Here is a 12817-nt window from a genome sequence, read left to right as displayed (position 1 = left end):
ATCTGTTCCCATGTTGGTTCCCAGTGAGACGGCAAGGTAAACTTTGCCTCTGTATTACCTCTGTTTTTATAATTGGTTTGTGAAAAGTAATCCATAAGTTTGATTCTTCTATGATATAAATGAAGATCTCTCCGTAAACCAAGCCTATCATATGATTTTGGAGTTGGTATGTAGGTTAAGCCCCGTTCTAGTAGGCACACTTGCTTTTCCGTGGGGCAAAATAATTCAGACAGATTCAATACATTACAAGTCGAGTTCCATGATAGATCAGTAGACGATGTCCCTCCCTGCCTAGGGTAGCAAGCTACTGAAAATCCAGATTAATTTGTTTACACCAGTTTACCAGTATGTTTTGGGCCGTTTCTGGTGTCCAGTGGATATTATCCCCCACAGTATTAAATTGATCACCCGGGAGTGGGTTCAGTACCTGAAATCGTTTAATCGCAAAGTTGTTGATGCTGGTTAGATTCTGTTGTTGTTCTTTTGGAAGCAGAGGTGAGAAATTAATTAAGGGAAAGAAAACGTCGGCATTAGGAAAAACAGATTGTGCCCGTTTGTAGAGCATTCTTAATTGTTTGTTAGAAGTTTTATCTGCATCTTGGTCCTTGTTATTGATTCCGATGGATAAAACTACTAATTTGACATCTGGGTGAATTGGTGTCTTTTCCAGAATCTGGAGAAAGTGGTAAAATGAAGCCCCTGGGTAACTATCAATTTGTATATTATCATTATTGTAAGCTGGTACACGATTTAGATTGGAATCCCCTAGGAACCAAACTGGTCGAGTCCCACGAAATACCCAATCTATGATCTTTCTGCCCTTTCGGGCTTTATGATACGTCGGGCGACACTGGTTAATATTTTCAACCTGTTGGTTCTCGGTGGCTGTCTATCTCTCTTGTCTGTTTTCTGTTGTTACAGGAGCAGTGCCCCTGGAGGAGCCAAGTTCGGTTGGAGGAGCGGCCAGGTGGTCATTTTTGTGGTCAGATGGGGTCTTCATGCCTTTGTGTTTAGTCACACTGTGGTTTACAGACCCCCCCATCATCATGTTGGAGTTGTTCACCACCAAGTTCGTTAGGCCGCTCACGCTCCTTTCACCAATGGAGTTCAAGTCCATGCTATGTGCTCCCCCAGGGGACGTCCCTGCATCATTAGCTGAGGCCCTGACCGCAGAAGAGAAGGTTTTACTGGTCGTTTGAGACCCCTTGCTGCAGGTTTGTATCTCTGGGCTGTTCTGTAATACCGAGACATTAGAGTATACACTTTTAGACAGATGAAGTGAATTGAACTTGGTTGTAATCACATTTTTCTGTGGATCGGATCTAATTTGTATCTCACTTCTATTTGCTCTATTTGTAGGTTTTTTCAAATTTGTAGTGGATTGGAACAAATCCTCATCAGTCTGAGGGGCCACAGGTCTAACTTCAAGTCCCCCGGGTCTCTCCCCCTCCCCCCCTAAAATCAATTCTGGATGTGAAGTTGAGAGGGGACAAAGAGGCTCGTGAGAAGGAGGCATTGGCACAGGGGGCCTTTCATCTGTTGGTTTTGGATCAAGAGTAAACTCAGTAGACCGCTGGTTGCTATCAGGGAGAACAGGGGAGATAACCCGGTTTGGCAAAATACTCCCGGTGGTATTAAATTGTGGTAGCGGTACATGGTCATCTAGTAAGGGAGTCGATTGTGAATCCCGGGTAGTGGGGTTCCTCATGATCCGAACCTCAGGATACAAGGAGGTTTGATTTAGTTTATTGACTTGACTCAGAGGTGGAAATTCCTCCTCATTTTCTAGGTCTAGTTCCTCCGGTGTTTCCTCTTCCACAGAATCTACAAGTGGTGAGGAAACAGAGATGTCTGAGCCCTCCCATTGTTCGATCAATAGGGACCTAGTAGCTCCCAGAGTATCTGTAGCTAATCTAGCTTTATAGCGTTTTATCATCCAGTTTGCTGCCACCTGAAAAGCTGTGTCATCCCATATTGTATATTGATATTCTAACACGATTTTAGCATAATGTTGTTGCAGTATGGAGAGGCTATTCTGTAGCCATGTCTGCGTGTTCAGATTTACTGCCTCCCTGAGTTCCTCCGTGGGGGAGGAAGGTCTAATGAATGCCGTAAGTTTTGTAATCTGTCTAGCCATTCCCTTAGGGGGAGTTTGAGTCAGAATAGCTTTATCAATGATGTTTTTGTGGTGTACGGCCTGCATTAGCTTGAAATAACTTTTTGCAGTCTGTCTAGTATTTACACTTAAAGGTTGATATACAGAGTTACAGTTACGTTGTGAGCCTGTATGTCCCCCCTCTCCCTCCCCCCCTGGCCTCTGAAAGTTATTATGGTGTTTTCTAGCAGATGGGCCTCCCCTAAACTTCGCTGGAAAGTTGGATTGGGCCCGCTGGAACCTGTAGGAAAAGTCCATAGTCAGTAAATGAGGCTCACCTGTGTTTGGGCCTCGGCTCCATTCCACCCTGGGTCCTGAGCAGTTCTTTTTCCGTCTCTCTCGGTGTTTTGTCCGTGAACCTGTCCAGGTAGAAGGAGTCCCAAGCACTTTGTTTATAAATTAAGTCCTGTTCCTTGTCAAAAGATGACAAAAAGAAGAGAGGAGAAAAGAGAGGGGCCTTCCAGTCCACAGATTCCGGCCTCCGATCAATAAAAGTGTGATTTAAACAGGCTTCTACACCAGGTAAGACCTCACTGACATACTAAAACCAAATTTTTATTAAGGAAATTTAAAAAGGCTCAAAAAGCCAATTGTGGACGAAATTAAGTCCAATAAAACCAATTTTCGAAAAGTCCACAGGGTTGGAATTATATTCCACCCTTTAAGACCAAAAAGTTTAGTCAAAAAGGCTCCGTTTGGGCCCAATACAGCTTTTACCCCTAACGTTTCGCAGCCTGTTGCTGCTTCATCAGAGGGAGTACCAGCGAGGAATGGTCAGGTGTGTTAATGAGGATCCTGGAGGTGGGAGTGAAGTCCCACCCCCAGGAGCTCATTGGTTAGTACCACTCTGGGTGTAATTTAGGTGACCCATCTGCCTGAATGAAAATAATTGTATAAAGAATAAAAAAATAAAAAAGTACAGCCAAAATCAAAATTAATTAATTACTGGGTAGGGGAGTGGGGCCCGTGAGGGAGTCTTGGGGCTGTCGCGGGCCAATGGGGAGAACCCAACACCGGGTAATATCCGGAGCAGGAACGTGATCAGGGAGAAAAAAATATATATATAAAAATATATATAAAAAGAAATATGTTTTTTTTCAAAGAACAGCAAAATTAAAAAACATGTATAAGATGAAGAGTAACAGTTTATTGAATCCGGGCTGGATTTGGGTGTTTCTGGTGGAGTAGGTACCGTTCATGAATCATTCTGAAAAAAAAACAAAAGCAAAATGGGAAGAGGGGAAGAAAAGGGGAGGGGAGAGAGGGAGGAGGAGAGACAAGGCCTCTGTTCCTATTATGATGGACCCCTGGTTGAGGTTAGGTAAGGTGCTTTTCGAGTTGGTCTATCTAGACCTTATAACTGTGCATCATGAAGTAGGGGATTAAAACTCAGAAGGGGAAGGAGGATTTTTATCCCTAATTCATCTCTGGTTGAGGTTAGGATTATATGGGTTAGGGGTTAGGGTTTGGGGAAAGAAAGGGGTCCCAGGCAGAAGTCTGGGTCCCCTGGTGCACGCTCACTCGACTGGGGTAGGCACTGATGCCCCCGGATCAAAAAATTGCCCATCATTGGGTAGTAGTGGCCATTAGTTGTTCTATTGAGCCCGTCGCGACGTTTCGGCGTTACTTCGCCTTCATCAGGCTGGGCTCAATGAGGGTAGGGACTGGTTTGTCCTCTATTTATACTTTTTCTTTTCTTAGCTTTTCTTTCTGACTTTTTTGTCTTACTTTTTTCTGTTTCTTCTTACTTAGGTTTTTTCTTGGCTTTTTAATTTTTTCTGTACTTAGTTTTTTCTATTTTTCTCTCTGTCACTTTTTCTGTTTTTACGTGACTTTCCTCTTTTCCTCTCAACCCTACTTGGGGAGCTTTCTTACTCTCTCTTTTTTTCTCTTCTTCTCAACCCTACTTGGGGAGCTTTCTTTCTATCCTTTTTCTTTATGGCACCCCCTATTCCTTAGTCCACTCTGTCTATCATCTTGTTTTTCTGGCACCCCCATCCTTAGTATCCACTCTATTTAGGCTTCTTTTTCTGTTTTTTGTTTTTCCATTTTTTTAGGCTTTTTTTTCGTTTTTTTTCTGGGGTTTGGGACAGGGAGGGGGGGATAGGTTAGGGTTAGGGAAGGAGATGTGGGTAGGGGCATCGCCCACTCCACCGGGACCTGGCTGGTAAGGGTTTGGGGAAAGAAAGGGGTCCCAGGCAGAAGTCTGGGTCCCCTGGTGCACGCTCACTCGACTGGGGTAGGCACTGATGCCCCCGGATCAAAAAATTGCCCATCATTGGGTAGTAGTGGCCATTAGTTGTTCTATTGAGCCCGTCGCGACGTTTCGGCGTTACTTCGCCTTCATCAGGCTGGGCTCAATGAGGGTAGGGACTGGTTTGTCCTCTATTTATACTTTTTCTTTTCTTAGCTTTTCTTTCTGACTTTTTTGTCTTACTTTTTTCTGTTTCTTCTTACTTAGGTTTTTTCTTGGCTTTTTAATTTTTTCTGTACTTAGTTTTTTCTATTTTTCTCTCTGTCACTTTTTCTGTTTTTACGTGACTTTCCTCTTTTCCTCTCAACCCTACTTGGGGAGCTTTCTTACTCTCTCTTTTTTTCTCTTCTTCTCAACCCTACTTGGGGAGCTTTCTTTCTATCCTTTTTCTTTATGGCACCCCCTATTCCTTAGTCCACTCTGTCTATCATCTTGTTTTTCTGGCACCCCCATCCTTAGTATCCACTCTATTTAGGCTTCTTTTTCTGTTTTTTGTTTTTCCATTTTTTTAGGCTTTTTTTTCGTTTTTTTTCTGGGGTTTGGGACAGGGAGGGGGGGATAGGTTAGGGTTAGGGAAGGAGATGTGGGTAGGGGCATCGCCCACTCCACCGGGACCTGGCTGGTAAGGGTTTGGGGAAAGAAAGGGGTCCCAGGCAGAAGTCTGGGTCCCCTGGTGCACGCTCACTCGACTGGGGTAGGCACTGATGCCCCCGGATCAAAAAATTGCCCATCATTGGGTAGTAGTGGCCATTAGTTGTTCTATTGAGCCCGTCGCGACGTTTCGGCGTTACTTCGCCTTCATCAGGCTGGGCTCAATGAGGGTAGGGACTGGTTTGTCCTCTATTTATACTTTTTCTTTTCTTAGCTTTTCTTTCTGACTTTTTTGTCTTACTTTTTTCTGTTTCTTCTTACTTAGGTTTTTTCTTGGCTTTTTAATTTTTTCTGTACTTAGTTTTTTCTATTTTTCTCTCTGTCACTTTTTCTGTTTTTACGTGACTTTCCTCTTTTCCTCTCAACCCTACTTGGGGAGCTTTCTTACTCTCTCTTTTTTTCTCTTCTTCTCAACCCTACTTGGGGAGCTTTCTTTCTATCCTTTTTCTTTATGGCACCCCCTATTCCTTAGTCCACTCTGTCTATCATCTTGTTTTTCTGGCACCCCCATCCTTAGTATCCACTCTATTTAGGCTTCTTTTTCTGTTTTTTGTTTTTCCATTTTTTTAGGCTTTTTTTTCGTTTTTTTTCTGGGGTTTGGGACAGGGAGGGGGGGATAGGTTAGGGTTAGGGAAGGAGATGTGGGTAGGGGCATCGCCCACTCCACCGGGACCTGGCTGGTAAGGGTTTGGGGAAAGAAAGGGGTCCCAGGCAGAAGTCTGGGTCCCCTGGTGCACGCTCACTCGACTGGGGTAGGCACTGATGCCCCCGGATCAAAAAATTGCCCATCATTGGGTAGTAGTGGCCATTAGTTGTTCTATTGAGCCCGTCGCGACGTTTCGGCGTTACTTCGCCTTCATCAGGCTGGGCTCAATGAGGGTAGGGACTGGTTTGTCCTCTATTTATACTTTTTCTTTTCTTAGCTTTTCTTTCTGACTTTTTTGTCTTACTTTTTTCTGTTTCTTCTTACTTAGGTTTTTTCTTGGCTTTTTAATTTTTTCTGTACTTAGTTTTTTCTATTTTTCTCTCTGTCACTTTTTCTGTTTTTACGTGACTTTCCTCTTTTCCTCTCAACCCTACTTGGGGAGCTTTCTTACTCTCTCTTTTTTTCTCTTCTTCTCAACCCTACTTGGGGAGCTTTCTTTCTATCCTTTTTCTTTATGGCACCCCCTATTCCTTAGTCCACTCTGTCTATCATCTTGTTTTTCTGGCACCCCCATCCTTAGTATCCACTCTATTTAGGCTTCTTTTTCTGTTTTTTGTTTTTCCATTTTTTTAGGCTTTTTTTTCGTTTTTTTTCTGGGGTTTGGGACAGGGAGGGGGGGATAGGTTAGGGTTAGGGAAGGAGATGTGGGTAGGGGCATCGCCCACTCCACCGGGACCTGGCTGGTAAGGGTTTGGGGAAAGAAAGGGGTCCCAGGCAGAAGTCTGGGTCCCCTGGTGCACGCTCACTCGACTGGGGTAGGCACTGATGCCCCCGGATCAAAAAATTGCCCATCATTGGGTAGTAGTGGCCATTAGTTGTTCTATTGAGCCCGTCGCGACGTTTCGGCGTTACTTCGCCTTCATCAGGCTGGGCTCAATGAGGGTAGGGACTGGTTTGTCCTCTATTTATACTTTTTCTTTTCTTAGCTTTTCTTTCTGACTTTTTTGTCTTACTTTTTTCTGTTTCTTCTTACTTAGGTTTTTTCTTGGCTTTTTAATTTTTTCTGTACTTAGTTTTTTCTATTTTTCTCTCTGTCACTTTTTCTGTTTTTACGTGACTTTCCTCTTTTCCTCTCAACCCTACTTGGGGAGCTTTCTTACTCTCTCTTTTTTTCTCTTCTTCTCAACCCTACTTGGGGAGCTTTCTTTCTATCCTTTTTCTTTATGGCACCCCCTATTCCTTAGTCCACTCTGTCTATCATCTTGTTTTTCTGGCACCCCCATCCTTAGTATCCACTCTATTTAGGCTTCTTTTTCTGTTTTTTGTTTTTCCATTTTTTTAGGCTTTTTTTTCGTTTTTTTTCTGGGGTTTGGGACAGGGAGGGGGGGATAGGTTAGGGTTAGGGAAGGAGATGTGGGTAGGGGCATCGCCCACTCCACCGGGACCTGGCTGGTAAGGGTTTGGGGAAAGAAAGGGGTCCCAGGCAGAAGTCTGGGTCCCCTGGTGCACGCTCACTCGACTGGGGTAGGCACTGATGCCCCCGGATCAAAAAATTGCCCATCATTGGGTAGTAGTGGCCATTAGTTGTTCTATTGAGCCCGTCGCGACGTTTCGGCGTTACTTCGCCTTCATCAGGCTGGGCTCAATGAGGGTAGGGACTGGTTTGTCCTCTATTTATACTTTTTCTTTTCTTAGCTTTTCTTTCTGACTTTTTTGTCTTACTTTTTTCTGTTTCTTCTTACTTAGGTTTTTTCTTGGCTTTTTAATTTTTTCTGTACTTAGTTTTTTCTATTTTTCTCTCTGTCACTTTTTCTGTTTTTACGTGACTTTCCTCTTTTCCTCTCAACCCTACTTGGGGAGCTTTCTTACTCTCTCTTTTTTTCTCTTCTTCTCAACCCTACTTGGGGAGCTTTCTTTCTATCCTTTTTCTTTATGGCACCCCCTATTCCTTAGTCCACTCTGTCTATCATCTTGTTTTTCTGGCACCCCCATCCTTAGTATCCACTCTATTTAGGCTTCTTTTTCTGTTTTTTGTTTTTCCATTTTTTTAGGCTTTTTTTTCGTTTTTTTTCTGGGGTTTGGGACAGGGAGGGGGGGATAGGTTAGGGTTAGGGAAGGAGATGTGGGTAGGGGCATCGCCCACTCCACCGGGACCTGGCTGGTAAGGGTTTGGGGAAAGAAAGGGGTCCCAGGCAGAAGTCTGGGTCCCCTGGTGCACGCTCACTCGACTGGGGTAGGCACTGATGCCCCCGGATCAAAAAATTGCCCATCATTGGGTAGTAGTGGCCATTAGTTGTTCTATTGAGCCCGTCGCGACGTTTCGGCGTTACTTCGCCTTCATCAGGCTGGGCTCAATGAGGGTAGGGACTGGTTTGTCCTCTATTTATACTTTTTCTTTTCTTAGCTTTTCTTTCTGACTTTTTTGTCTTACTTTTTTCTGTTTCTTCTTACTTAGGTTTTTTCTTGGCTTTTTAATTTTTTCTGTACTTAGTTTTTTCTATTTTTCTCTCTGTCACTTTTTCTGTTTTTACGTGACTTTCCTCTTTTCCTCTCAACCCTACTTGGGGAGCTTTCTTACTCTCTCTTTTTTTCTCTTCTTCTCAACCCTACTTGGGGAGCTTTCTTTCTATCCTTTTTCTTTATGGCACCCCCTATTCCTTAGTCCACTCTGTCTATCATCTTGTTTTTCTGGCACCCCCATCCTTAGTATCCACTCTATTTAGGCTTCTTTTTCTGTTTTTTGTTTTTCCATTTTTTTAGGCTTTTTTTTCGTTTTTTTTCTGGGGTTTGGGACAGGGAGGGGGGGATAGGTTAGGGTTAGGGAAGGAGATGTGGGTAGGGGCATCGCCCACTCCACCGGGACCTGGCTGGTAAGGGTTTGGGGAAAGAAAGGGGTCCCAGGCAGAAGTCTGGGTCCCCTGGTGCACGCTCACTCGACTGGGGTAGGCACTGATGCCCCCGGATCAAAAAATTGCCCATCATTGGGTAGTAGTGGCCATTAGTTGTTCTATTGAGCCCGTCGCGACGTTTCGGCGTTACTTCGCCTTCATCAGGCTGGGCTCAATGAGGGTAGGGACTGGTTTGTCCTCTATTTATACTTTTTCTTTTCTTAGCTTTTCTTTCTGACTTTTTTGTCTTACTTTTTTCTGTTTCTTCTTACTTAGGTTTTTTCTTGGCTTTTTAATTTTTTCTGTACTTAGTTTTTTCTATTTTTCTCTCTGTCACTTTTTCTGTTTTTACGTGACTTTCCTCTTTTCCTCTCAACCCTACTTGGGGAGCTTTCTTACTCTCTCTTTTTTTCTCTTCTTCTCAACCCTACTTGGGGAGCTTTCTTTCTATCCTTTTTCTTTATGGCACCCCCTATTCCTTAGTCCACTCTGTCTATCATCTTGTTTTTCTGGCACCCCCATCCTTAGTATCCACTCTATTTAGGCTTCTTTTTCTGTTTTTTGTTTTTCCATTTTTTTAGGCTTTTTTTTCGTTTTTTTTCTGGGGTTTGGGACAGGGAGGGGGGGATAGGTTAGGGTTAGGGAAGGAGATGTGGGTAGGGGCATCGCCCACTCCACCGGGACCTGGCTGGTAAGGGTTTGGGGAAAGAAAGGGGTCCCAGGCAGAAGTCTGGGTCCCCTGGTGCACGCTCACTCGACTGGGGTAGGCACTGATGCCCCCGGATCAAAAAATTGCCCATCATTGGGTAGTAGTGGCCATTAGTTGTTCTATTGAGCCCGTCGCGACGTTTCGGCGTTACTTCGCCTTCATCAGGCTGGGCTCAATGAGGGTAGGGACTGGTTTGTCCTCTATTTATACTTTTTCTTTTCTTAGCTTTTCTTTCTGACTTTTTTGTCTTACTTTTTTCTGTTTCTTCTTACTTAGGTTTTTTCTTGGCTTTTTAATTTTTTCTGTACTTAGTTTTTTCTATTTTTCTCTCTGTCACTTTTTCTGTTTTTACGTGACTTTCCTCTTTTCCTCTCAACCCTACTTGGGGAGCTTTCTTACTCTCTCTTTTTTTCTCTTCTTCTCAACCCTACTTGGGGAGCTTTCTTTCTATCCTTTTTCTTTATGGCACCCCCTATTCCTTAGTCCACTCTGTCTATCATCTTGTTTTTCTGGCACCCCCATCCTTAGTATCCACTCTATTTAGGCTTCTTTTTCTGTTTTTTGTTTTTCCATTTTTTTAGGCTTTTTTTTCGTTTTTTTTCTGGGGTTTGGGACAGGGAGGGGGGGATAGGTTAGGGTTAGGGAAGGAGATGTGGGTAGGGGCATCGCCCACTCCACCGGGACCTGGCTGGTAAGGGTTTGGGGAAAGAAAGGGGTCCCAGGCAGAAGTCTGGGTCCCCTGGTGCACGCTCACTCGACTGGGGTAGGCACTGATGCCCCCGGATCAAAAAATTGCCCATCATTGGGTAGTAGTGGCCATTAGTTGTTCTATTGAGCCCGTCGCGACGTTTCGGCGTTACTTCGCCTTCATCAGGCTGGGCTCAATGAGGGTAGGGACTGGTTTGTCCTCTATTTATACTTTTTCTTTTCTTAGCTTTTCTTTCTGACTTTTTTGTCTTACTTTTTTCTGTTTCTTCTTACTTAGGTTTTTTCTTGGCTTTTTAATTTTTTCTGTACTTAGTTTTTTCTATTTTTCTCTCTGTCACTTTTTCTGTTTTTACGTGACTTTCCTCTTTTCCTCTCAACCCTACTTGGGGAGCTTTCTTACTCTCTCTTTTTTTCTCTTCTTCTCAACCCTACTTGGGGAGCTTTCTTTCTATCCTTTTTCTTTATGGCACCCCCTATTCCTTAGTCCACTCTGTCTATCATCTTGTTTTTCTGGCACCCCCATCCTTAGTATCCACTCTATTTAGGCTTCTTTTTCTGTTTTTTGTTTTTCCATTTTTTTAGGCTTTTTTTTCGTTTTTTTTCTGGGGTTTGGGACAGGGAGGGGGGGATAGGTTAGGGTTAGGGAAGGAGATGTGGGTAGGGGCATCGCCCACTCCACCGGGACCTGGCTGGTAAGGGTTTGGGGAAAGAAAGGGGTCCCAGGCAGAAGTCTGGGTCCCCTGGTGCACGCTCACTCGACTGGGGTAGGCACTGATGCCCCCGGATCAAAAAATTGCCCATCATTGGGTAGTAGTGGCCATTAGTTGTTCTATTGAGCCCGTCGCGACGTTTCGGCGTTACTTCGCCTTCATCAGGCTGGGCTCAATGAGGGTAGGGACTGGTTTGTCCTCTATTTATACTTTTTCTTTTCTTAGCTTTTCTTTCTGACTTTTTTGTCTTACTTTTTTCTGTTTCTTCTTACTTAGGTTTTTTCTTGGCTTTTTAATTTTTTCTGTACTTAGTTTTTTCTATTTTTCTCTCTGTCACTTTTTCTGTTTTTACGTGACTTTCCTCTTTTCCTCTCAACCCTACTTGGGGAGCTTTCTTACTCTCTCTTTTTTTCTCTTCTTCTCAACCCTACTTGGGGAGCTTTCTTTCTATCCTTTTTCTTTATGGCACCCCCTATTCCTTAGTCCACTCTGTCTATCATCTTGTTTTTCTGGCACCCCCATCCTTAGTATCCACTCTATTTAGGCTTCTTTTTCTGTTTTTTGTTTTTCCATTTTTTTAGGCTTTTTTTTCGTTTTTTTTCTGGGGTTTGGGACAGGGAGGGGGGGATAGGTTAGGGTTAGGGAAGGAGATGTGGGTAGGGGCATCGCCCACTCCACCGGGACCTGGCTGGTAAGGGTTTGGGGAAAGAAAGGGGTCCCAGGCAGAAGTCTGGGTCCCCTGGTGCACGCTCACTCGACTGGGGTAGGCACTGATGCCCCCGGATCAAAAAATTGCCCATCATTGGGTAGTAGTGGCCATTAGTTGTTCTATTGAGCCCGTCGCGACGTTTCGGCGTTACTTCGCCTTCATCAGGCTGGGCTCAATGAGGGTAGGGACTGGTTTGTCCTCTATTTATACTTTTTCTTTTCTTAGCTTTTCTTTCTGACTTTTTTGTCTTACTTTTTTCTGTTTCTTCTTACTTAGGTTTTTTCTTGGCTTTTTAATTTTTTCTGTACTTAGTTTTTTCTATTTTTCTCTCTGTCACTTTTTCTGTTTTTACGTGACTTTCCTCTTTTCCTCTCAACCCTACTTGGGGAGCTTTCTTACTCTCTCTTTTTTTCTCTTCTTCTCAACCCTACTTGGGGAGCTTTCTTTCTATCCTTTTTCTTTATGGCACCCCCTATTCCTTAGTCCACTCTGTCTATCATCTTGTTTTTCTGGCACCCCCATCCTTAGTATCCACTCTATTTAGGCTTCTTTTTCTGTTTTTTGTTTTTCCATTTTTTTAGGCTTTTTTTTCGTTTTTTTTCTGGGGTTTGGGACAGGGAGGGGGGGATAGGTTAGGGTTAGGGAAGGAGATGTGGGTAGGGGCATCGCCCACTCCACCGGGACCTGGCTGGTAAGGGTTTGGGGAAAGAAAGGGGTCCCAGGCAGAAGTCTGGGTCCCCTGGTGCACGCTCACTCGACTGGGGTAGGCACTGATGCCCCCGGATCAAAAAATTGCCCATCATTGGGTAGTAGTGGCCATTAGTTGTTCTATTGAGCCCGTCGCGACGTTTCGGCGTTACTTCGCCTTCATCAGGCTGGGCTCAATGAGGGTAGGGACTGGTTTGTCCTCTATTTATACTTTTTCTTTTCTTAGCTTTTCTTTCTGACTTTTTTGTCTTACTTTTTTCTGTTTCTTCTTACTTAGGTTTTTTCTTGGCTTTTTAATTTTTTCTGTACTTAGTTTTTTCTATTTTTCTCTCTGTCACTTTTTCTGTTTTTACGTGACTTTCCTCTTTTCCTCTCAACCCTACTTGGGGAGCTTTCTTACTCTCTCTTTTTTTCTCTTCTTCTCAACCCTACTTGGGGAGCTTTCTTTCTATCCTTTTTCTTTATGGCACCCCCTATTCCTTAGTCCACTCTGTCTATCATCTTGTTTTTCTGGCACCCCCATCCTTAGTATCCACTCTATTTAGGCTTCTTTTTCTGTTTTTTGTTTTTCCATTTTTTTAGGCTTTTTTTTCGTTTTTTTTCTGGGGTTTGGGACAGGGAGGGGGGGATAGGTTAGGGTTAGGGAAGGAGATGTGGGTAGGGGCATCGCCCACTCCAC

At 43.9% G+C, this 12817-nt stretch overlaps 1 protein-coding gene across 1 annotated transcript in view; it reads right to left on the bottom strand.

Moving 5' to 3' along the window:
- Positions 1–889: 889 nt before the first annotated feature.
- The window catches only part of LOC146569251 (uncharacterized), a 139499-nt gene continuing 127571 nt past the window's right edge, over positions 890–12817 (bottom strand). The window contains exons 14-15 of the mRNA XM_085281353.1: positions 1655–1824; positions 890–1234 (exon numbers count right to left, since the gene is read on the bottom strand). Coding sequence (XP_085137479.1) covers positions 890–1234; positions 1655–1824 — 515 coding nt within the window. The remainder of the gene's footprint in view (positions 1235–1654; positions 1825–12817) is intronic.

This window comes from Mchenga conophoros, linkage group LG7 (genome assembly GCF_057382185.1).
Source record: "Mchenga conophoros isolate Kocher_MC1m ecotype Shallow Benthic linkage group LG7, M_conophoros_male_GT1.1, whole genome shotgun sequence".
NCBI lineage: Eukaryota > Metazoa > Chordata > Actinopteri > Cichliformes > Cichlidae > Mchenga > Mchenga conophoros.
Note: the sequence above shows the minus strand (reverse complement) of the source record. Positions and strands in the feature narration are given on the sequence as shown.